General features: G+C 40.8%; 1 protein-coding gene across 1 annotated transcript in view; it reads left to right on the forward strand.

Annotated features, from left to right (window-relative positions):
• Window positions 1-22,465, forward strand: part of COG5 (component of oligomeric golgi complex 5) — a 299,093-nt gene that overhangs the window by 258,622 nt on the left and 18,006 nt on the right. Inside the window, exons 20-21 of the mRNA XM_066591926.1 lie at window positions 509-635; window positions 12,929-13,008. Of these exons, the coding sequence (XP_066448023.1) occupies window positions 509-635; window positions 12,929-13,008 (207 nt within the window). The remainder of the gene's footprint in view (window positions 1-508; window positions 636-12,928; window positions 13,009-22,465) is intronic.

The raw sequence follows: 22,465 nt of genomic DNA on the forward strand, positions 1-22,465 counted from the left end.
TGATGCTGCTTAGACAAGACGTTCTTTATTCCAAGGAGCAGCTTTTATTTTTGAAGAACTGATATAGTTGATTTACATTTCCAAAAATGGTATTTACCGTCTGCAGAGGAGCAGGTTGATAAGCAGCTTGTATAATGTGGGTTTTTTCCATGAAATACTTGCTTTATGAGATGCCTTGGTCCGTTCTTCGATGGTATCACAAGCATGGAGTTTGTTATATGGTATTGTGATGGTATTGTGATAGTTACAGTCGCTGCTGTATGATTCATTCAGTATATTGTATGGCAGGATTATTTGTACAGTATGATTTGGTAATACATGCCACACATGGCTGACTTTACAAATGGTATATACATAAATCATGTACTCTGCTATATTACACGTGTAGCGTAAATAATGTATAAGGCTACAGGCTATGGAATAACCTGTGTGTATTTAATCCCAATCAGTCTGATATTTAATGAGATGCTGTACTTGGATATTCATTCATTTTTTATATTTGTTCTAGGCCTTTATTGTTTCAGACCAGCGAGCATATTGCCAACAGTGCATCTGTAGGAGACCTCATTCCCTTCAGTGTCATCCTGCAGTTCCTCTTCACCAGGGCTCCCCCCGAGCTCAAATCCCCCTTTCAGGTAAGAGAAATATTGCGCATGGCACTACGGACCACTCTTATTTCATAGCAAACCTGCCATGCAGCAAAAGCTTAATTTGCATGTAGCGCGTCTTGTAGGAGGACCATGCATACTGTATATTGCTGAATGATAGCGCTCTAGCACTAAGGTTTTTATGCAGAATTAGTCTCCTGGCAGCCAAGAGAGAATACATCATTCTCCCCAAATATTTCACATCCCAGGGACTGTGGCTGCCATTTTTATGTATATGCTGCAATAATGGCAAAGAGTTTTTGCAGTTTAGCATAAAGATTCCATTTGTATGCCTCCTGCGACCGATCTATTCCAGGTAAGCAATTACACCAGCAAGTTCTGTGACTGAGCACCATCAGAGAAGATACACAGATCACATTTTATTACTACAACTAAGGACTATTGTTTTAACATAAATACAGATGTTTTATGTGCAAGGAAAAATATATTTTGTACATATATGAATTTCTATGCAGAATTTTACATCCAGCATGAATGGGTTCTATTAATTTCTGTATTGCGCGCACAAAGTTTTTGTGCGGAATACGCTGCGCAAATATGTTCAGGTGAATCCAGCCTAACTAGTGCAACTTTTTGGGGAGATTTCTTCAGTCATTCACCATGCAGTCCATATGAGTCATAAAATAGCATTTTAACCTTATTATTCACATCGAGAAAAAAGTATAAGTTCTAGCATCCATTGAATTACAGCTTTTGTTGCAGTAAGAAATACGCCCGCACACAGTGTAATCTCTTATGCATTTCAAGCTAGGAGATAGCCCTTAGTCGTAGCATATGGATACACATACCTGGTGTAAAACTACATTCTAAGCCAATAGGCAGCCAGTAAAAGAACATGTGACTGTTACATTTTGCTGTAATCAGTTCAGGCACAGGTATGCCATTAATAATGTATGGAGTATGGCAAGAAGATGCGTGCAAAACCGTATTGCCAGCAATCTCCACGTGGAATGCTAATGTTTTAACTCATTGTTGAGCAACATTGAATCAAGGAATGCAATCTTATGATTATCAAAGGCAAATATAAACTTCAACTCCAGGTCTGGCATGGCAGTCACCCTGGGGGGGCCATGTAATCAAATTATAATTAAAACATTACCATTTCACAAGGAGATTACTGGAAACACAGTACCTGAGGGTGAACTGCTTAGAGCCAAATGAAGTGGTTTATCTGTAGAAAACTTAATTCATGAGAGTGATATTACATGCAGGCTATCCAGGCATAGTTATCCATCATGGACATTCAATAGAGCCAAATCTATTATTTTTGGTAGAGATCGATCTGATATACTACGGATACACTCCACTGGTTCTAATAAACAGCATCAACCTGTTGTATGCTGTATCGCTTATAGGTGTGAGTAATCAGATCTGTCAAATCACACACAGATACATGTCTGTTTTACATATTGAATACAGCCTTTGCATCCATTTTGGATAATGGTTATAAGCGTGTTGCCAACAAAGTTCCAACGTTAGGACAGTTGTTCTTTCCTAGTTTATTCATGGATCCCAGTGTTCCTTTGGCTACCTGGTTATCTCATCCAGGTTCTTCTGAATGTGGCCTTTTCACATGTATTTGTTTAGTTTTTAAAGTTTGCAGGATGTTTTTATCTTGTACTACAGATGGTACTACAGATGTACTACTGCTGTGCAGTTATATTAATCCTTTCCAATCCAGTTTGTATCCTGGCTTTCCTTTGGGGGCTTACACTTTTTCTGCTGTTATACAACACCACTATCTGCTGGCTAAAGCCAGTACTGCATGAGGTGATACGTTGGTTTGGCTCCGACAGCAGAGAGGCTGGCAATTTACAGAAAGGGAACCCTGGCGGACGTCTTCCAATATCGGAGCTGTATAGCCTTAAATCATAATGTCTTCAGAGGTCAGACAGTGGATTGGAAAGGGTTAATTGCCATACAACTTTTATGGTATATTCAACTACCTCTACATCTTGCAAACCTTAAGACGTCAGTTGTACGACTTGCAACCTCAAAGTCTGTGTCAATGACATCTATCTAATATTGCAAATGGTGGTGATAGAAATGTATGTGCTCTTTCATCTCATCTATTGTAGGTAATGGAGATTACTTATTCCTGCAGTTCTCCAGCATTGAGCATGTTGATCACCCTGTTACAGACAGAGATTGCCAATGTAACTTAATAGAGAGACTTACTAGATGTTTATACTGCAAAGTTGCAGTTCATTGAGTCTCAATCGTAAATCTGGTCTTATTTACGTTATTTATATACTTTTTTTGTATAGATTTATGCTCTGTTCCCTAAAATATTCAGTTTTTAGTCGCATGCTCTTTTACTGTTGTCTATTGGCTTAAAGTACCTTTGTATCCGGTGAATATTGCCCAAATTCTCACCATAAACAGTGAATTCAGGAGATAATCATCCCATATACAAGCGGCCGTCAACAGGGCACTGAGCAAGAAATCGCTCACTTGTTGGAACTGCTCGGTTCTACAAAGTGGAACTAAAAACCAAGCGACTGTCGGGCCATGTAAATAGACGCTGCTCAATGCTTGAGTGATTCTTGTTTACTGTGAATGGAGATGGGTGGCCCAGAACGACCTCGGCCATTCCGCCTTCATCTACTTGAGTGATTTATCACTCCTTTATAAAGCAAAAGAATAGCAGTGGGGTGGTAGTCCCTGGGACGGCTGTCAGGTGCTTATTACTCCCAACAGGCTGTCTACTAGCCTGAAACACGTAAGCGGTTGTGCTGTGTATGCCTTCTTACTGGGAATTTAATCAACTCTTAAAAAGTGTAATTTTATCGATGCTGGATCTTCTTTCTTTATGTTGCCTTGAGCCAAACAAATTAGTGCATCTATATATTGCAGGTGAGTGGGATAAACTTCTTACTTGTTTTTCATTATACGCAGCATTTGAAAACTCTTTTATTGGTCAAATAAACTTTTATTTAAAAAATTTTCAATTTTCACTGACCAGCAAAATACTACTTTATTATCATTACAAATATTATAGGCATATGGCAATCCACATGCACCCTACAATCCCGTTTCAGGGTGCTGATGGTGTGAGAGATGCAGCCTATTCCTTTTGTTAAACTGTTTAGATGTCTTGCTTGCTATTGGTGGAGATTCTAAACTGCCAGGATCAGAGTTACCTCTAATCCCAGGTGTTCTAGCAGGATGTTACCTGTTAGTTACATTTGGCACTCAGTGGTTTTGTATATAAACTTTATTTTTTTGTAGGAAATAAACCAGGGTGTAATTAAGGACCTAATTAAACCGAATAACATGTCAGAGCTTTTTTGACATAAAAAAGGATTGGATCACATCTCTACACTCTTACATTACATCAATGAAACAAACGTCATCCAATATAAAATATGTAGTCCAAAAACATATTTCCTGGAATAACAATATAATATAAACCTCAATATCACATGTTGCAGACGAACACTAAGCTACAACTCAGAACTAGATGTATCCTGCACGGAGACAGAGCAGTACCCTACCTCAAGACACGCAAAGTATAACTCCTGACAGATTCTGTCCTAGCTGTAATCTATTAAAGCAAACAAACCCCTATGAGGGGGAAGAAAAGGGAAAGCGAGAGAAGAAGGGGAAAAGGAAAGGAAAAAGGAAGATAGAACCAACATCCATTGACTTAGAGAAAAGGGGGAAGCCAGACTTTCAGGCTCCCAAGGGAGCCCTGTGGCCCAGAAAGAAGGCCAAAATAAGAATAGCAAGTAGTTAAAGGGGTTGTCTCGCGAAAGCAAGTGGGGTTAAGCACTTCTGTATGGCCATATTAATGCACTTTGTAATATACATCGTGCATTAAATATGAGCCATACAGAAGTTATTCACTTACCTGCTCCGTTGCTGGTGTCCCCGTCTAATTTCGGTGTCTTCTTGCTTTTTTAGACGCGCTTGCACAGATGGGTCTTCTCCCTTCGGCTCGGCAGCAGCGGCGTTTTGGCTCCGCCCCTTGTACGCGTCATTGCGTAGCTCCGCCCCGTCACATGTGCCGATTCCAGCCTCCTGATTGGCTGGAATCGGCACATGTGACGGGGCGGAGCTACGTGATGACGTGTACAAGGGGGCGGAGCCAAAACGCCGCTGCTGCCGAGCCGAAGGGAGAAGACCCATCTGTGCAAGCGCGTCTAAAAAAGCAAGAAGACACCGAAATTAGACGGGGACGCCAGCAACGGAGCAGGTAAGTGAATAACTTCTGTATGGCTCATATTTAATGCACGATGTATATTACAAAGTGCATTAATATGGCCATACAGAAGTACTTAACCCCACTTGCTTTCGCGAGACAACCCCTTTAACTCTAGCTTTTTAGTGGATCTTGGGTCCAGTTGGTAAACTCACTGAAAGTCTGCCAGGAGTTCAATATTACGAGGAACTTGAATTCTTGCATACTTCTGCTGCCAACTCCTCAATTGTCATGGCATAGTGTAAATCTACAATCCATTCACAGAGAGAGGGCAACACTGGCGACCTGCAATTCCGCGGGATTTTTCCCATGTGGCGATTTTACTGCCCTATTTTTTTTCCTTCAGCTACCAAAATTATTTTTGCTGCGTTTTTTTTCCAGTGACATATAGGGCGATTTTTAAAATATCATTTTCACTGGGTTTTTTTCCCTGTTTTTTAGTTTTATTGGGGGTAAAAAGCTAAAAAAAAATTTTTTTTTAACATTTTATAGTTATTTTCTTTTAAATTAGTATATTTACGCTAAAATAAAGTATGGGAATTGGTTCCTCATTTTGATTTGGATATTTTGATATATATTATGTATAGTTTTGGTTTACAGGGCGCACACGGCGACTGTTTTGGTTGGCGTTGGCTTTGGGTTATTTTCTTTCTTATGTATATATTGTTGTTGTATTCTGTAATTTTTATTTACCAAGGTATGTAATTATGTTTTTCACTATGTTCCCTGTGATGTCATAGAAGACCTACTAGGGAACATTCATGTTTTTTGCTATTTTTTTTTTTCACACTTTCCCACTCTAGCTGGGGAATCCATAGGAGCCCCAGTTACAGGGAAAAAACATCCCCTGTAGTGACAATAGTCACTGGCAGAGGTGATCAGGGGCTTCTGGGACCCTGTATCTTCTGTAGTACGGAATCCCGATGGTCACATGACCCCCTGGGCTCCCGTAGTGGAAGTTACACTTCTGCTTTCACTTTTCAGTACACAGTGCTCATTGAGTGCTGTGTACTAAGAGAAGGAGAAAACAGAAAGGGTTAAAAACCCCTCCTGCCTTCTCCTCCGGGTTATCTGCTGTTACTAACAGCTGAAAAACCGCCCTGCCTCCTCTGATTGATTGCAGAGGCAGGAGGCTTCAATCCCCGATGTAATTTTACATATGACTGGGCTTTAAGCCCGGGACCAGGTGCTGTAAATTTACAGTGCCTTGTCCTAAACTGGGTAAGAGGTCAATGAAATACAATGGAATAATGTGCGCATCTTACGAATATCACTCTCAGAGAAAATTATGTTTAGGTCCCGTCCCCTCTTATGCAAAAATGGAGCCCTATCTGGGTTACAATACAGCATGCGTTTTAATAGTCTTTGACCTCCTGTGGTAAGAAAAAAAGGGCTGGCAAATTCTGATATTATGGGAGAACATGTAGAGATCTTGAATGTATTCGAGGATTGCAATTGTGCATACTCCAACCAGGACAAATTCAGATCGGGCCTCTGTTATAAATTTCTCCTTTTCTCTTCTTGAGTCTTCAGGGAAGGTTCTTGTTTAATCATCAAATATGGAGGCTTTCAAGTAAAAATAATCTTCAGGTTTAATTCTTCAAGTTGATTTGGGGCACAGTTCAGATACAAAAGGTTGCAGCTTCAAAAGTACGAAATATCCTAAAATATGAAATACTACAATAAAATAATATGAATAAAATACTTAGTTGAGGTATATAGATTCAGTGCATGAAAAGAATTTCAGAGATTTGAGGAACTATACGTCTGTCCCTCTATAGTGGTTAAAGCAAAATGTTCTCTTCCTGAACAAAAGACTCTATACTTATTCAATACACCTTTTGGACTAGAAAGCACTGGTCTAAACCGGATTGACATCTGGTTTACATGTGTCCAGTCTTGGAACAATGAGAACAGGAAAATGGGAGGGGGAGCAAGTAGAGACAAAGAGTACATATCTTTCCTGGTAGACTGCAACACAAGTTTTCGAAGATAAGGGAAAAGCTCACATACCTTTCAAAGGTGTATCAAGAAAAAGATATAAAAAATGTTAGTGAAAGTGTTCATTTAGAAATTATTTTACATTTACCCCTGATTATTATTTGAAATATAGAATTTCCTGCTATAACCTTCTTTCATACTCAATCACTCATCAGTCGTGTCTCATTCAAACCCACATTTGTATCACATTCACTCAAGGAATAGAGATCCTTTCGAAAACATATTGTTTATATATCCTTTCTCGGACTTTACAGTCAAGTATTGTGTTCTTCTAATTCTGCACCTAATAAAAATACAATATACATCAAACCTATAACACTAGGCAATTTTTGTGTCTAAGAAAAGTTTATTTGTTCCTGTTAGTTTTTTGGAAAATATAATGGAAAATAACTTTCATTTCGAAATAAAATGTTGCTTTTGTAGTCAGGACATCGATAATTAAATATATGATTTTGGATTTTAAATATTTTAAGGCCATACAGTGAGAAAATAAATTACTTCCAATCATGAGCCAAAGTTATTATACAATGCAGAGTACGTCCATGCAGTTCAAAATTAATAAAAATGTCTGGTTCTTTTCGATTGACAATTGTGTAGTTGGTCACTTTAACGTACCAGCCCCCAGATGTAGTCGCCCATCATATTCTCGTTGTATTGTCCTTAATAGCAACGCTCAAACTGCTGCATATCTTGGTGGAACCTTTCTCCTTGTGCCTTGGTGTATGCTCCCATGTTCTGTTTGAATTTATGTAGATGAGAATCCAGGATATGAACCTTGAGCGACACCCTGCAGCCCGTAGCGTGGTATTTCTTCACCATCGTTTCCACCAACTCCCCATAGTTGTCTACTTTGTGATTTCCCAAGAACCCCTGAAACACGGCAACAAAACTGTTCCAAGCTGCTTTCTGTACTTCTGTGAGCATGTCAGGAAATTTGGGGCATTCTATGATCCTCTTGATTTGTGGTCCCACAAAGATGCCAGCATTTTTCTTGGCCTTAGTCAGCTTTGGGAAGAAGTTTAGTAGATGTTTCATCGCTGTAGATTCTTTATACAGAGCTGTAACAAACTGTTTCATAAGCCAGAGTTTTATGTGAAGAGGTGGCATCAGAATCATCTTAGTCCAACAATGAAGGCAATACGTTCAGGCTAGTGTCGTCGATGGTAGTGTTCCGTTTTGGCTCTGCTATCCCAAAGACAAAGAAAACAAGGAAACTTTGTGAAACCACCTTAAAGACCTATTAAGCAACCATCTTAAAGTTTCCAATTACCATATATACTCGAGTATAAGCCTTGTTTTTCAGCACATTTTTGTAATGCTGAAAAAGCCACCCTCGGCTTATACTCGAATGAGGGGAAAAAAACCCCAAACAAACGCAATACTCACCTTCCAGCCTGCGTCTGTGTCCACAGCGCGATGGTCTCCCCGGTTGTACGGCAAGCTGCTTGAGAATTCTCTCTCCTGTCATCTACCTGATCAGCTTTGAATTCACCTGCCATCAGCGCTGTGTAGGTAAGCGCTGTAATTGGATCGAGCACCAGCCAATCACATCCGGCGCTTGATCATTCACAGCCATTCAGTGGATGATATCACTGAATGCCTGTGATTGGTTTATTGAGCGCTGGCTGTGATTGACTGGCACTCAATCCAATCACAGTGCTTACTTACACAGTGCGGCTGGCGGGGGAATTCAAAGCCGAGCAGGAAGATGACAGCGGGAAGAATTCTCAAGCAGCTTGCTACACCGCCAGGGAGACCATCACACTGGGGACACAGACACAGGCTGTGGGAGGTAAGTATTGCATTTTGTTTACCTAGTATATCCTCGAATATAGCTAGGCTTATAATCGAGTCAATAAGTTTTACCAGTTTTTTGTGGTAAAACCTATTGGCTCGGTTTATACTCGGGTCGGCTAATACTCGAGTATATATGGTACCTCCCAAACATACTGATCGTACTTCAGAACTTGCAACAGGAATTTGACACTACTGTACCTCTTGAGATGTGCTGAGTGAGCCACTGGAAGGGATGGAAGTTGATTTCCATTGTGGAGCAGAACTGCTTTAAGGCTTTTGGAAGAACTGTCGATGAAAAGGCGCCAATCCAGTGCGTTACAAGGTATTTCAATTTCACTGAATAGACCTGTCCCGTCATGGCAGTAACAGAGTCCATCCTGAAGGGTGAAGAAGGTAGAAAACATTTCACAACCTTTTCCTTGACTTGTAACTTGAACGTTATCATTCAGCAAGTTCCACTATTTCAGCCCGGATGTCAAAATTTCTGCTTTAGCTTTTGTAAAACTAAGATCTCTCAAGAAATCATTGACATCCTTCTGGTTTGGGTAGTATGGCCTTCTGTCATCCTCGTCAACATGGAAAGGATCAGTTGCATCTTCACTGTCTAAGCTGATGTTTTCTGAACACGTCTGCACACTATGAATTCTCTGTGGAGGCGGCAGAATGGGGAGATCAGAACAATGTGGTACCGGGGCCATAGATGAAGGAATGTTTGGATACGTCACAGCAATTACATTGTTTTCACTTCGACGTTTGGATGGGTCTACTGTGCTGAAATAGCAGTTGGTGGAATGATCAGTTGGTTCCTGCCAAATTCTTGGTATCGCAAACTATATGTGAAAACACCACAGATTTCCCGGACACACAAAAAAATTAATTTTTGTTGCCTAGTGTACGATTATGACAAGATTTGTGAATATGCTTCCTAATTGTTTGCTTACAGAAGATTTTAACTAAATGATTACAGAATTAAGTGGTAACTGACTTTTTCTAATGAATTTCAAGTTAAATGATCTTAGTACCTTTTGGATATTTGTTGATATTGGAATAGCCACGATTTCAGGAGTCACTTCTTAGTTACCCTGAAAACAATAACCACTCTTATTTGAAAAGATTCTATGGTTATCTGGAACATCCAAGTTTTTCATCCAATCCTTGCTTTCTTTCCCCTGAAATGGCAAGAATTGCAGTATATAAAATGTTTACAAAATTATATGTAGTAAACCAAATTAACGTTTTAGATCTACCCACTTTTCCTGAGCTTAGCATATAATTTGTTATATCACCAGTCCATTGTGCAGGCTCATTAGCTTTTATCACTGCATACCAAGCTAATGTGTATATATAGGTGTACAATTCCATGTTTGATTATTGTTTATGTATATCCCCTCAAATAGGGTGAATTTTGGTTGGGGTCCTGCTTTAGCATGTAACTCAATGGTCGTACTGTGTGAAAAGTGTAATTCTATACAACATCCTTCCTCGTAACCCATACAAATGTTGTCTGTAATGTCATTAGTTTTATCTTCGATTTGATCATTCAACAATTCTTGCCTTCTGGGTTTCCTTTGATTTTGTTCCAATAGAATTTCCAACAATTTCTGTTGCGCCAAATGACCTAAGCTTTAACCCTTTCGAATCTACTGTTTGACGTCTTCCTACAATCTGATAGAAAGCTTGTACAGCTCCAATGTCAAAAGACGTCTGACAGGGTGGTATTACCGTCTATTGCCAGACCCTCCGCTGTCAGAGCCTCTCTGGCGCACACACACTGGCTTCAGCCAGCAGATGGCACTGTTGTATAACAGTAAAAAGAGCCTTTTAGGAAACCCTGAATCCAAAATTGGATTGAAAAGGGTTAATGATTGTACTGTGTGGATTCTGTCTAAATCTGTGGGTACAACAGGACATCAATTCCCATTAAAATCATGACACAAACCCCATTTTCACAAACAAAAGAAAGTTTTGGATCAACCTGAGAAACAGTGCATGACTGCTTTTTTGCTGTGGCTATCTGAGAAACTTCTTTCCCAATTACTTTCTCCATTTTTAGACATTCAGGAATTTCCAAAATCACATTATTGAAGCTTAAACACTTCCTTTTCCACTAAACCCAGCTATTATACATGTAGGACTATTTAGTTCAAATTCAATTTTTGATTTCTGGTATCAATCAATAGGGTAACCTCTTTCCCTTGTAAAACTCATTTCACAAAAGGTCTCTCACCATCATCCATCAAAACATTTGTGATAAATTCTAGTGGGTGAGAGGTAGGTTTTGTTTCTAGTCACAGTGAAGGCAGTAAATCTCTCACACTAGTATTCACTCCTATCATAGAGTTGGACATGAAATTAATGCCCATTTACACGCAAAGACAATTTTTCAAACAATTGAAAAATTGACAGTTCTATCGATCATTTTGCATAAAGTACTAATGGGCACTAATGCCCATTAGCACTTTATCAGCTTCATTTGCATGTAAATGAGCCTACAGCAGCTGTTTGCAAATCCCATCATGTGGTCTGGACTTTGCACTCAGCAATATTGTCTTCACGCGGGCTGTCCACAGAACACAATGTGCAGAACACAGCTTGCGGTCCCTGCTATCTCTCTCCAACTAAATGATGAATTTTATGCTCACCTAAAAATCATCGTTCAGATGAATAGTGAAAGATGAAAGTGTTCACACGCAACGATTATCGCTCGTTGCATGTAAATGGGGCTTTACTCTTCATTTTCCTGAACTCTTTAAGAAGTCTATGGGAGATCACACACATGTCACTAAGACAAGAGTCAGATCTTTGTGCCCAGCGTGATCTTCAGCACTTGGAAGGAACATGGCTTCCTTTCACCACCCAGAACAGCACCATAACTTAGTTTATGGTGGCGTACCAAGTTAACATGTTCCTTTGAGATGGCTATTCTCTTAATCTCCCTCTCAGTGATCTGAGACTCAGATTCCACCCTTGTCTCCTCAGATTTTGTGGGCACGGTGGTTTCTCGAATATGGCATCTGAAGCGGGCCAAAGAACATCTGTAATATTGTATAAGGACTAATAATAAGCTTTAAGTGTATTTGCTGTCGGGGATTATGAATGACAATGCCTGTCATGATCTGGATGACTGTAAATGTGAGGGGCTAGCTCTCGGATACAGCAGGCACACCAGGGCCCTATCATATTTTTTAGAATGTTCATATAAGAAACTATGATAGTGGTCGTGTTGCCTTTGATGCCTCCGAGTGATGTTCTCCTTAATCTTTTCACACACTCTAGTGACTTCTGCTAGAAGCCCAGATATTGATGACCGCTTGTACGCTCTTTCCAGTTCCCCCAATTTAGTGAATAGTTGCTGTAGGGACGGCACATTCCTTTTTTAAATCTAGTTCCCTTCTGTCTTGTTATTCCTTGGATAATGCATTCAAGAACTCCCACTTCATGGAAAAAGATTTGTGGCCTGCTGCAAAGTTGGAGATCGCCGTTTCTACAGCACTCTTGCACACTATATCTTTCAACAGCGATTCGTTCAACTGCCACGTCCACTATAATGCTGTTCCAATGACAGCCCTGGGTTGGAGAGGCAAAGTATACTGGGAGATGACGAAAAGCATGCAAAGCCTGCTATGTCAACTACGTGCAATTTCTATTGTTAGGGTGCAATATCCTCCAGACATCAACCAGCTCTTCTGCTCTGAGAGCAGCGCTGCCAAAGGATGAGTCCAGGTGGGTTCCATGACCGTATTAAAATACCCACAAATCAAAACAACCCCATCCATAAAGCATTCCACGCCCTGGTGATGAATGCCTTTTGATGCACTTCACTTTCTGCTCGCCATCAGGGTCCATAAATTGTGGAAACAAAGGTGAATTGCTTCTATTTTGTAAACCTAGTAGTGGGAGCTCCATAGAAAGCATGCTCGCTCTGCCATTGCCAGGACACGCACCCCCAGTCAGCGTATTTGGTGCGGGCACAGCTCCTGTGTCTACATCGCCATAACGTAAAAGTACTGCATTTCATGAGAACGACCTGCTTACCATGACATACTATTGCATTATGGGGTGAGAATTAGTTAAATAATAATTTCTGATACATTATGTTTAACCATGTTTTCTATACTTGTCAAATATCAAAGTGGTTGTTCATGAGTTCGGAAAAAAAATCTCATAAAAAGTGGACCTCTGACTGAATGTTTTTGTAAGGTATAATTACGAAAGCACCTTCTCTAATTGATCTGTATTACTGTGTTTTGTTCTTCAGAGGGCTGAATGGTCGATTGCTCGTTACTCCCAGTGGCTGGATGATCACCCATCTGAAAAGGACAGACTGGTTCTAATAAGGTAAAACATTGTAAACTATATAAAATGCATAGCAACCAACTTTTCATGAATGGTTTTTATTTTTTAGGCTATTTCTTTCAGTAATTTCCATTTTAACTATAGACACTTGTACTTATTAACAATGATTAATAATGGGCATGATCATTAAGGCCAGGTTGAGGGTGCCCACTGCCTATGGTATAGACCAGAGTTTTCCACAACCCCATAACCCTTCCCCAAAGAACCCAGGTTTGGATGTAGATCTTCACTGCAGGGCTTCACATATCACGGCATGTTTCTCACAATCTTATAAATTTATTAGACATACTCCCCATGCAATATTGATACAGTGAGAACAGAAGAATGTCTCTGAAATCCTCAATCTGAAAACTGCAATAGTTTTGGGCACTCAGTGTTGGAGCCTTAACCTTAAAGGGGTTGTCCCATGCCGAAACGGTTTTTTTTTTTTTCAACAGCCCCCCCGTTCGGCGCGAGACAACCCCGATGCAGGGGTTAAAACAGAGAACTGGACAGTGCTTACCTGAATCCCCGCGCTCCGGTGACTTCTTACTTACCGGTTGAAGATGGCCGCCGGGATCTTCTCCCTCGGTGGACCGCAGCTCTTCTGTGCGGTCCATTGCCGATTCCAGCCTCCTGATTGGCTGGAATCGGCACGTGACGGGGCGGAGCTACCAGGAGCCGCTCTCCGGCACGAGCGGCCTCATTCAGAAAAGAAGAAGACCCGGACTGCGCAAGCGCGTCTAATCTGGCGATTAGACGCTGAAATTAGACGGCTCCATGGAAACGAGGACGCTAGCAACGGAACAGGTAAGTGAATAACTTCTGATAACTTCTGTATGGCTCATAATTAATGCACAATGTACATTACAAAGTGCATTAATATGGCCATACAGAAGTGTATAGACCCACTTGCTGCCGCGGGACAACCCCTTTAATGTAGATATTGTATATGCGCCATAGGTTGTATGGGACTATATAGAGTGTGTTCAGGAGGTGCGTCTGCTGCATACAGGGTGGGTGCCAGCTGTGTTATACACCTGACACCGCAATGAATAGCCAGAATCGAATACCTCTCTGGACGTTGTGGTCTACTTTCTTTTTTCCATGACCATATGTTCTCGTAGTCAAGATTTTAAGCATATTTTTGTATCCAGATCTTGTGGGGTATTTGCTGAATATGGGAAGAAGCATCTGATGTTAGCATATTTGCTTGCAACTGTACTGCAATACACTGATTGGTTGTTGGGCTGTAGTTATAATGGCTGCAGAGGATGCAGTTGCACCTGCGCCATGGAGCCTTAGGGGGCTAATAAGGTCTTTCCTCCTCTTATTAAGAGGCCAGTAGTATGAATAAAATATTATAAGTTGGGGGTCCATGTGACAGGCTTTGCATTGTGGCCCAGCAACTTCAAGTTACGCCACTATTTGTTGCTGTGGATAACAAAACCATGCCTCACTTCTAAAAACTAGTGCAGACAAAAAGTGGAGGTATCACCATAGTACACAGTTAGATGCCAATTGTCATTTTTCTGGATTCAGTTAGGAAATGGGTCTAATAGATTTGGGCTGTTGTCTTGCTTTTATTATGGCGCTGCTTTAATGAGATTTTGGTGCTGAAGTTAAGGCCCATTTACACACAAAGATGATCATTTTGCATAAAATACTAATTGGTACTACTGCCTATTAGTACCAATTAGTAGCTTAAGCAATGCGTATGAGCCGCCTTGAGCTGTATTCAGAGAACAGCAGGCAATCGGTTCTCTGAATACATTCCCTTTGTTCTGCCCTGGGGCTGACAGGTGAGACAATGTAATCAGTACTCCCCGGGCAGAACACAGCGTGCGGTCCTTCTTATCAGCTCTTCTGCCAAACAATGGATTTTATGCCGAACTGAGAATCCTCGTTTGGCAGAAAAATGAAAGATGGCACATTTACAGACAACGATTATCGCTCAAAAGATGGCTTTTGATCAGATTTTGAGTATTAGTTGTGTGTAAAAAAGCCTTTAAAGCCCATGTACACGCAACGATGGTCGATTGAACGAAGGACTCAACAACTTTTTTTGCTTTCAAATGATGAGTGTTTACACTTAAAGATAATCATTTGAAATCCTCACCATTTCCCTCATTTGCTGGGTTGTTTGGTAGTGTTTATGTGTAAAGTGCACATAGATAAGATAAGTGGAGGATTGTTTTCTCAGGTGGTTGTGTGTATATGTTAAGACTCTCTGGCCTGGACGTTTTTAATTAGTGCAAAAAAAAAAACCATTGTCAACTGGGGCAGTATGTGGATTGGCTTTTGAATGATTCCTTTTGGTTAGTGGACAAACCATCACTTCTCCCCTCAAGTTGTTTGAAAGACTTAATGACTGACCAACTGCTGTTTAAACTTAACGACCAGCGAACAAGCTATTTTTATGCAGGCTGAAACTCAGCGATCAACGACAAGTGAACGAATAGTACACGATGGCTTCATGTTTACAAATACCATTTATGGCTCACTTTTGCTCGTTTGAACGATAAGTGTTGTGTGAAATGGGCCTTTACTATTTGCATTATTAGTGATGTGACTTGTAGTTTCCTTTGCACCATTGGATTATATAAACAACTTCATGTAACTTTTGAGGGGGTTTCCAAGATCACATGGGTTGCTCCGTGTGTTCCATATGTAAAATCTTTAATCGTAGCACATTCACCCTTTTTGAAAGTGCACCAGCTCTGACTTCACATCCCAACAAACATGCCCTCCCCACTCTCTTTACCTTTGGTTGCTCCTGGACACAACCTCCAGTAGTTTTTCATTCTAGCCAAGCATGCTAAGTTCATCCTGCCTTCCCTTCTATGTAATAGCCCTGTCCTTCTTCAGCACATAGGGTGAGCATGTGCAGAGCAGGCTGTGTCTTTGCTCTCTCCTCTCTGCATTCAGTAAGCTCAGCCCCCCCCCCCTCCACTGACAAACAGTTAACCCTTTCATATACATGGGTACAGTTCAGTTGGTCTTATCAAGGCTGTAAGAGACATTTTGCAGAGCTGCAGCCCTCTCCCCTCATTAGACTCTATAAAACAAAGCTCATGGAAGGACAAAGGGTTAACCTGCTCCAATTAACCCTTTCAGTGCACAGGCAGAGTAGCGTTACTGGTAAATGCATAGAAATGGGTGATGCCAGGAGGTGATGCTGGTGCTTTTGGGAACTGTAGTTTCCCAGTTAGAAATGCTGGTCATGTGAATGAGCCGACAACTGCCCCGTATGCTCAGTGCAGAAACCTACACCAACAGGAGTAATGCCCCATTTACACGGGATGACTTTCGGCTAGACAACGTTACCGCTAGTTGTTAGCGCTCTCTTCTTACTCAGCACTTCATTCTATTTGACACACTGAACGGGGAGCGTCTAGACGCAGCAAGAAGTGAGCGATCCGCGATGATTTTTATGCTGCTTGAAAGTGAGCGACAAATGAGAAGTAACCGAATAGTAAACGATGACTTTGCATTTAGGCATAACGACTATCGGGCATTTTTGTTCGTTGAATGAATTTTGCACAGTAATCGTCCAATGTAATTGGCCATTAAGAGTCTAGATGTATAGAGGGAGGCACACATTTGGCTTTCTATTTAATGATGATAGCAAGGTACTGATCTTTTGACAAAAATGTTGCATTGTGGGATTTTCCCTTTAAGACGCTTTGCTCTGCTGGTGGTGTGATGTAAAGTGATGCCTGCAGATCTGCAGGGCTACACAGCCACCTCATCAGAGGAACGTGATTGTTTCATTAATTATCCTAATTTATGCTAACATTTCCAGGAGCTGGAGCGTTATTTGTGACTTCATCATGAGCAGAAGGAATGGGTTCAACAAAAACTGTTTACTGTATTGTGGGAGATGTGATCTTACATTTGTCTAGAGGAGAAGCCTTTGTTCCTTCTGTGCTACACATTAAATGTCACCGGGCTGTGATTAAATAATAATGGATTTGAGTCATGTAATGGTATTCTTGTGCTGAATATGCTAATTTCTAGCAGACAGATAGTTTTACAGAACACTGTTTTATTCAGTGATGATAGGCTTGGTTTCAGTACTAAAGTACAACACTCAAACATGAAAACCCGGGGAGCGGATCTCTTCCACAGCTTATGGAATCAACTTCTTAACACTAGGGGGTAACATTCCCTAATAGCATGACTTCAGAGCTTCAGTAATCACAGACTGGGGCACATTCATGGAGTCTAGGGCTTCTTGGCCATTTGCAGTAAAATAGCAGCATACTCGCAGGTGGCTTCATTGCTTACAGCAAAAATCCAATGGTACATTATGCTCCATCATGCTCCATGTTACCGTACATCATGCTCCATTATGCTCCATGCAGCGGTACACCATGCTCCATGCAACGTCTTCCCCCTAAGGAAAGTTTGAAGCTGCACACAAGTCGTGGTAATGTGTGTCCATGGATTCCTCCTCTAACAAACAAAAAACAGAGATCAGTAAGAGTATATCTGACTAGTAGCGCTGCACCACCTCATCACAAGCGGTACTCGGATGCATATGTTAGGAGTTTAGACTCAGCCCTTTGAAGCATCTGTTTTCAAATCTGGCATACATAACATAGTACAAGATTAAAAACGCCGCAAAGCTTTCATAACTCATTTGCATATTTTTTTTCTATACTACTTCTGGCACATTCTGTTTGATAAATGTGCCCTACTATGTAGCTGCGTACTTGAGGGACTAAATGACAGAATATTTAGGCTGTAGTTGTATTATAATGTTGCTGCATTCAGGTAACATAGTCTGTAAGGCTGAAAAGAGACACATGTCCATCTATTGCAGCCTATTACCCCCCAATGTTGATCCAGAGGAAGGCAAAACGCCAATGAGATAAAAGCCAATTTTCCTCATCTAAGGTAGCCTCCAGTGCTGCTGCTGCTCTTGGCCTAAACTGACCTTTAGCCAATTGCTGTATAAGGGGACGCAACGCTTTCAGTCCATCTCCACTTGAGGCCTCATGCACATATCTGTTTTACAAGGTAATAGTTGTACAAAGCCGTAAAAAGCTACCTACCGTGTACGGGCTTATGCTGTACCTCCAGGTTCATATAGAGGAATATAGAAGTCAACAGAACAAACAGTGTAACATGCTGTGTGTTACAGAAGAGAATATGCAAATAAGGAAGATGGAACAATACCTCTGCAGTGCCACCTATTGGATAGCAGCATTCCTTACAAATCAATGTGACTTTCTTACAAGTCTTAACAATGATTGGGAATAGAAAGCCAAGCCAGAATCCATACACAGACTGCTGTTTTGGGGTGTTTGGCCCTTATCAGTATGCAGTAAGCTTCTGGCTTAGCTCATGAGAGGCCTGTGACGTGGGTCAGAAAGGGTATTGTGACTCCTTAAGGAGAGCACCCAAAAAGAGTGTGGAGACACCTAGGAGAGGGGGTCGGGGGATGGTATAGTCTCTCCCCAAGGAGAGCACCGCAACAGTCCACCTTGGCCAGGGATTTAGTATAATGGAAAATGTCCGATTTTGCTTAAAAGCGTTTACATTAACATAGATTCAAGCTGATTCTGGTCCACTTCAGATAATTGCAGAGAGTCCCATATTAGCAAAGTTCATTCAGTAGTTATGCCCTTGCAACAATTTTTAGTGGCAGTCTCTACTTTTCCATCTACATAATTTTTACAAAGCATTTGACAAAGTATCTCACACCATACTTATTGAAAATATTACCAAATATGGGATTGACAAGGCAATTGTTAGGTGGATTCACAACTGGCTGAGTGATCGTACTCAAAGAGTGGTCATAAATGGCTGCACATCCAAGTGGAAGAATGTATCAAGTGGGGTACCACAAGTCTCTGTGTTCTAGGCCCAGTGTTGTTCAACATTGTTATAAATGATCTGGAGAAGGGAATTGAGGGGAAACTAATCAAATTTACAAACGACACAAATCTAGAAGGGATAGCTAACATGAGGGAAGAGAGAGAGTATTCTAGAAAAGCTTGCACAGTTGGCAGCGACTAACAGAATGGTATTTAACAAGGAGGAATGCAAAGTCCTACACCTGGGCAAGAAAAATGAAAAAAGCACATACAGAATGGGAGGAATTGGGCTAAGCAGCAGCACATGTGAAAAAGACTTGGGTATACTAATAGATGATAGACTGAACATGAGTCCTTCAAGAAACAATAATAGTTAACAGCAGCAAATAGAGGCACAACTGCCTATGGTGTTCAAAGCCCCCCAGGGCAAGGAGAGAGAATGTAAAGCCAAAGAGTGGGTCTGGATCTTGACCCAAATCAAATCCAGGATAAATATAAGACCATGGCAGCATCCGATGTAAATAAAATTTGATTTTCATTCCTCCATAATTAAAATAGCTGGCGACATTTTGACCCCCCAAAAAAGAACTTTTTTTAGTGGGGTCGAAACGTCCCCAGCAGTTTTAATTATGTAGGAATAAAAATCTAATTTTATTTACATCGGATTCTGCCATAGTCCTATATTTTATGCTAGACTGAACATGAGTCAACAGTATGATGCAGCAGCAGCAGCAAAAAAAAAAACAAAAACCAAACACAATACTGGGGTGTATTAAGGATGGGGGTAAGATCACATGATGTGCTCTCTCCTTCTTACTGGAGGCAAGTCTGTCACTGGTAAGTGGAGGACTGATGGTCAGTCATGGCAGTGCTTCCTCAGCACAGCTCCTTCACACTTCTTCCTGCCTACTGTATCACACACGAGCGCATGGGAAATACTTCTTTTTATACTCGGTCAATCAGCACAGACTTTGGGTTCTGGCAGATCAAAGTGCCAGAGCAGGGCTTGGTAGGAATATGTGAACTTCTCTTAAAGGTCCTTATAGGTCGATATACACAGTTTAGCCATATATGGGTATACATACAAATTTAACCCCTTACATACCTCGGTGCCTGAAGAGGTTGGCTGTACAGTTCTTCAATGGAATAAGTGAAATGAGCATCATTTGCTGAAATCACGCTTTAGATTTTTTCAGACCCTTTTTGTGGTGGCTATAGGTGTAGCTGGCATATAGCAAATAGCAGGATGTAAAGCACTCTATGCACAATACTTTATGGATGGTTTAACGTATACAGGTTTTAGGACAAGTGCATGTTTTTGCCACTTTGCCCAGTGTGTTTTTTTTCTGAAAAAAACTTTTTTTTGTTAAAATATAGCAGACAAAACGGTTGCTGGGTAATAGCGGCCTAAGGCTGCTCTCACACTGGACACTTTTAGTTTGACGTTTGGAGCTTCCTAAATTGTACAGATATATGGGTAGCATTAGTGAGAGGTTTGCTTTAGTCGACATATAGCTCTTAATTTGAAAAAGATCTCCGCTCGTAAGTTCTGTTTCTCTGCATAACCTGTCAAAGGGTTTAAGCTTGGAGTTTTCTTGAATATCGGATAATAAGTCGATTCCTTTTTTCTTCCAACTATTAATTGATAAATTGGGGATTAACCCTTTGCAATCCAATTTAGGATTCAGGTTTACCTAGGGGGCTTTCTCTTTTTTCCATTATACAATGGCACCATTGCTGGCTACAGCCAGTACCACGGTGTGGGACATGCTGGAGAGGCCCCCCGATAACAAAGCTGCCAGTAATCTACAGGAAGAATTTCTGCCGGATGTCTTCTGACATCGGAGCTGTACAGCCTTCAATCACAATGTCTTTAGACGTCAGACAGTGGATTTGAAAGGGTTAATAGTTCCAATATGTCATTAGGTAGGGGCACCTGATGTTTAGGAAAATGAGATTTTGATCAAATGCAACCATGCTTCTATTGAAACTTTAATAGTAGGGCATGTTGGTAATTGTATATTTGGATTAATTGAGGCTGCTAGCAAAGTTGTTCGGAGATCCCCGCCTCCTCCTAAACATTTTTCAATTGAAGGCCAACTGATGTTATTTTGAGGAGTCCACCAAGCTTTTGTTTGTTGTAGCTCTATAGTATGCTACGAGATTTGGGACATCCATACCTCCTCTGTCTCTGGAGGAGTACAGAATGTTAGGTGTTAACCTCGGTTGTTTTCTGTGCCAAATAAATGACAACATTTGATTTTGAAGCGCTTTGATATATATCTGAGGTATGGGTATCATCATTGTCCTAAACATATAAAGAATTTTTGGAAGCATCATCATTTTATAGAGTATTATTCTCCCTAGCCATGAAGGTCCTATTTTACTGAATCTTTCTAGATCTTTGTGTAGCGAAGTGAGGAAAGGGTTTAAATTAGTTGCAGGCATATTGCTAAGAGGGAGGACAATCTTTATACCTAGATATGGGATCTGCCCGGATTCCCATGAGTCTGGAAACTCTTTTTTAATAGTCTCTTTAAGGGTTTTATTTATGTTAATCCCCAACAGCTGGGATTTGTAAGAATTAATTTTGTAGAACGAGATCTGTCCAAAACTATTTATGATCCTTGTTATCGCCCTAAGAGAGGGTAGTGGGTGGGACATTAGTGTTGCTACATCGTCTGCAAAAAGACCTATTTTATGTTCTCGAAATGGTAGGTGAATTCCCTGAATTTGCAAGTCTGTTCTTATTTTCTCTGCAAAAGGTTCCATTATAAATACAAAAAGAAGGGGTGATAGGGGGCATCCCTGACGGGTCCCATTAGTGATCTGAAAAGAATCAGACAGGGTACCATTTACTAAAACTCTCGCTGATGGAGAGGAATACAAAGCTTGGATGGCACTAAAAATTTCTCCTCTGAATCCGAATTTTCCCAAGACCGCAAATGCGTATCCCCAGTGAATCCTGTTGAACGCCTTCTCCGTGTCCAAAGTGAGGAGCAGAGAAGGCGTCCGAAGATCTGTTATTCGGGCCAGCAAGTCAATTATCCTTCTTGTTCCATCTGAGGCTTGGCGGCCCTGAGTGAACCCCACCTGATCACTGTGGACTAATAATGGAATAATTTTCAGTAATCTTTGGGCCAGGATCTTTGCATATAATTTCGTGTCACTATTCAATAGTGAGATAGGCCTAAAATTCGCCGGGGAGGTAGGGTCTTTATCTGGTTTAGGGATTGTTACTATTGTGGCTTGTAACATTTCCGCTGGAAATTTCCTCAATATCCTAGCTTCATTAAAGGTTTTGGTGAGGTTCACAGATAGTTCTTTCTCGAAGAGTTGATAATCTTCGTTAGAATACCTGTCAGGGCCTGGTGCTTTGTCCTTTTTAAGGGTACTGACTATTTTCAGAGTCTCCTGCTCAGTGATCGGGGCGTTAAGTGTAACTAATTGTTTTTGGTTTATTGTTGGGAGGTTGATATTGCTCAGAAATTCCTTAATATTGCCCTCACTGGATTGAATTGTTGAAGAGTCATCTTTTAACTTGTAGAGTTTTGCATAAAAGCGGTTAAAAGCTTTCGCTATATCTTTTGGGTTGTAGATCTTGTGTTCTGAGTTTGGTTCCTTTATATACGGAA

Source organism: Eleutherodactylus coqui, chromosome 2, assembly GCF_035609145.1.
Source record: "Eleutherodactylus coqui strain aEleCoq1 chromosome 2, aEleCoq1.hap1, whole genome shotgun sequence".
Classification (NCBI taxonomy): Eukaryota; Metazoa; Chordata; class Amphibia; order Anura; family Eleutherodactylidae; genus Eleutherodactylus; species Eleutherodactylus coqui.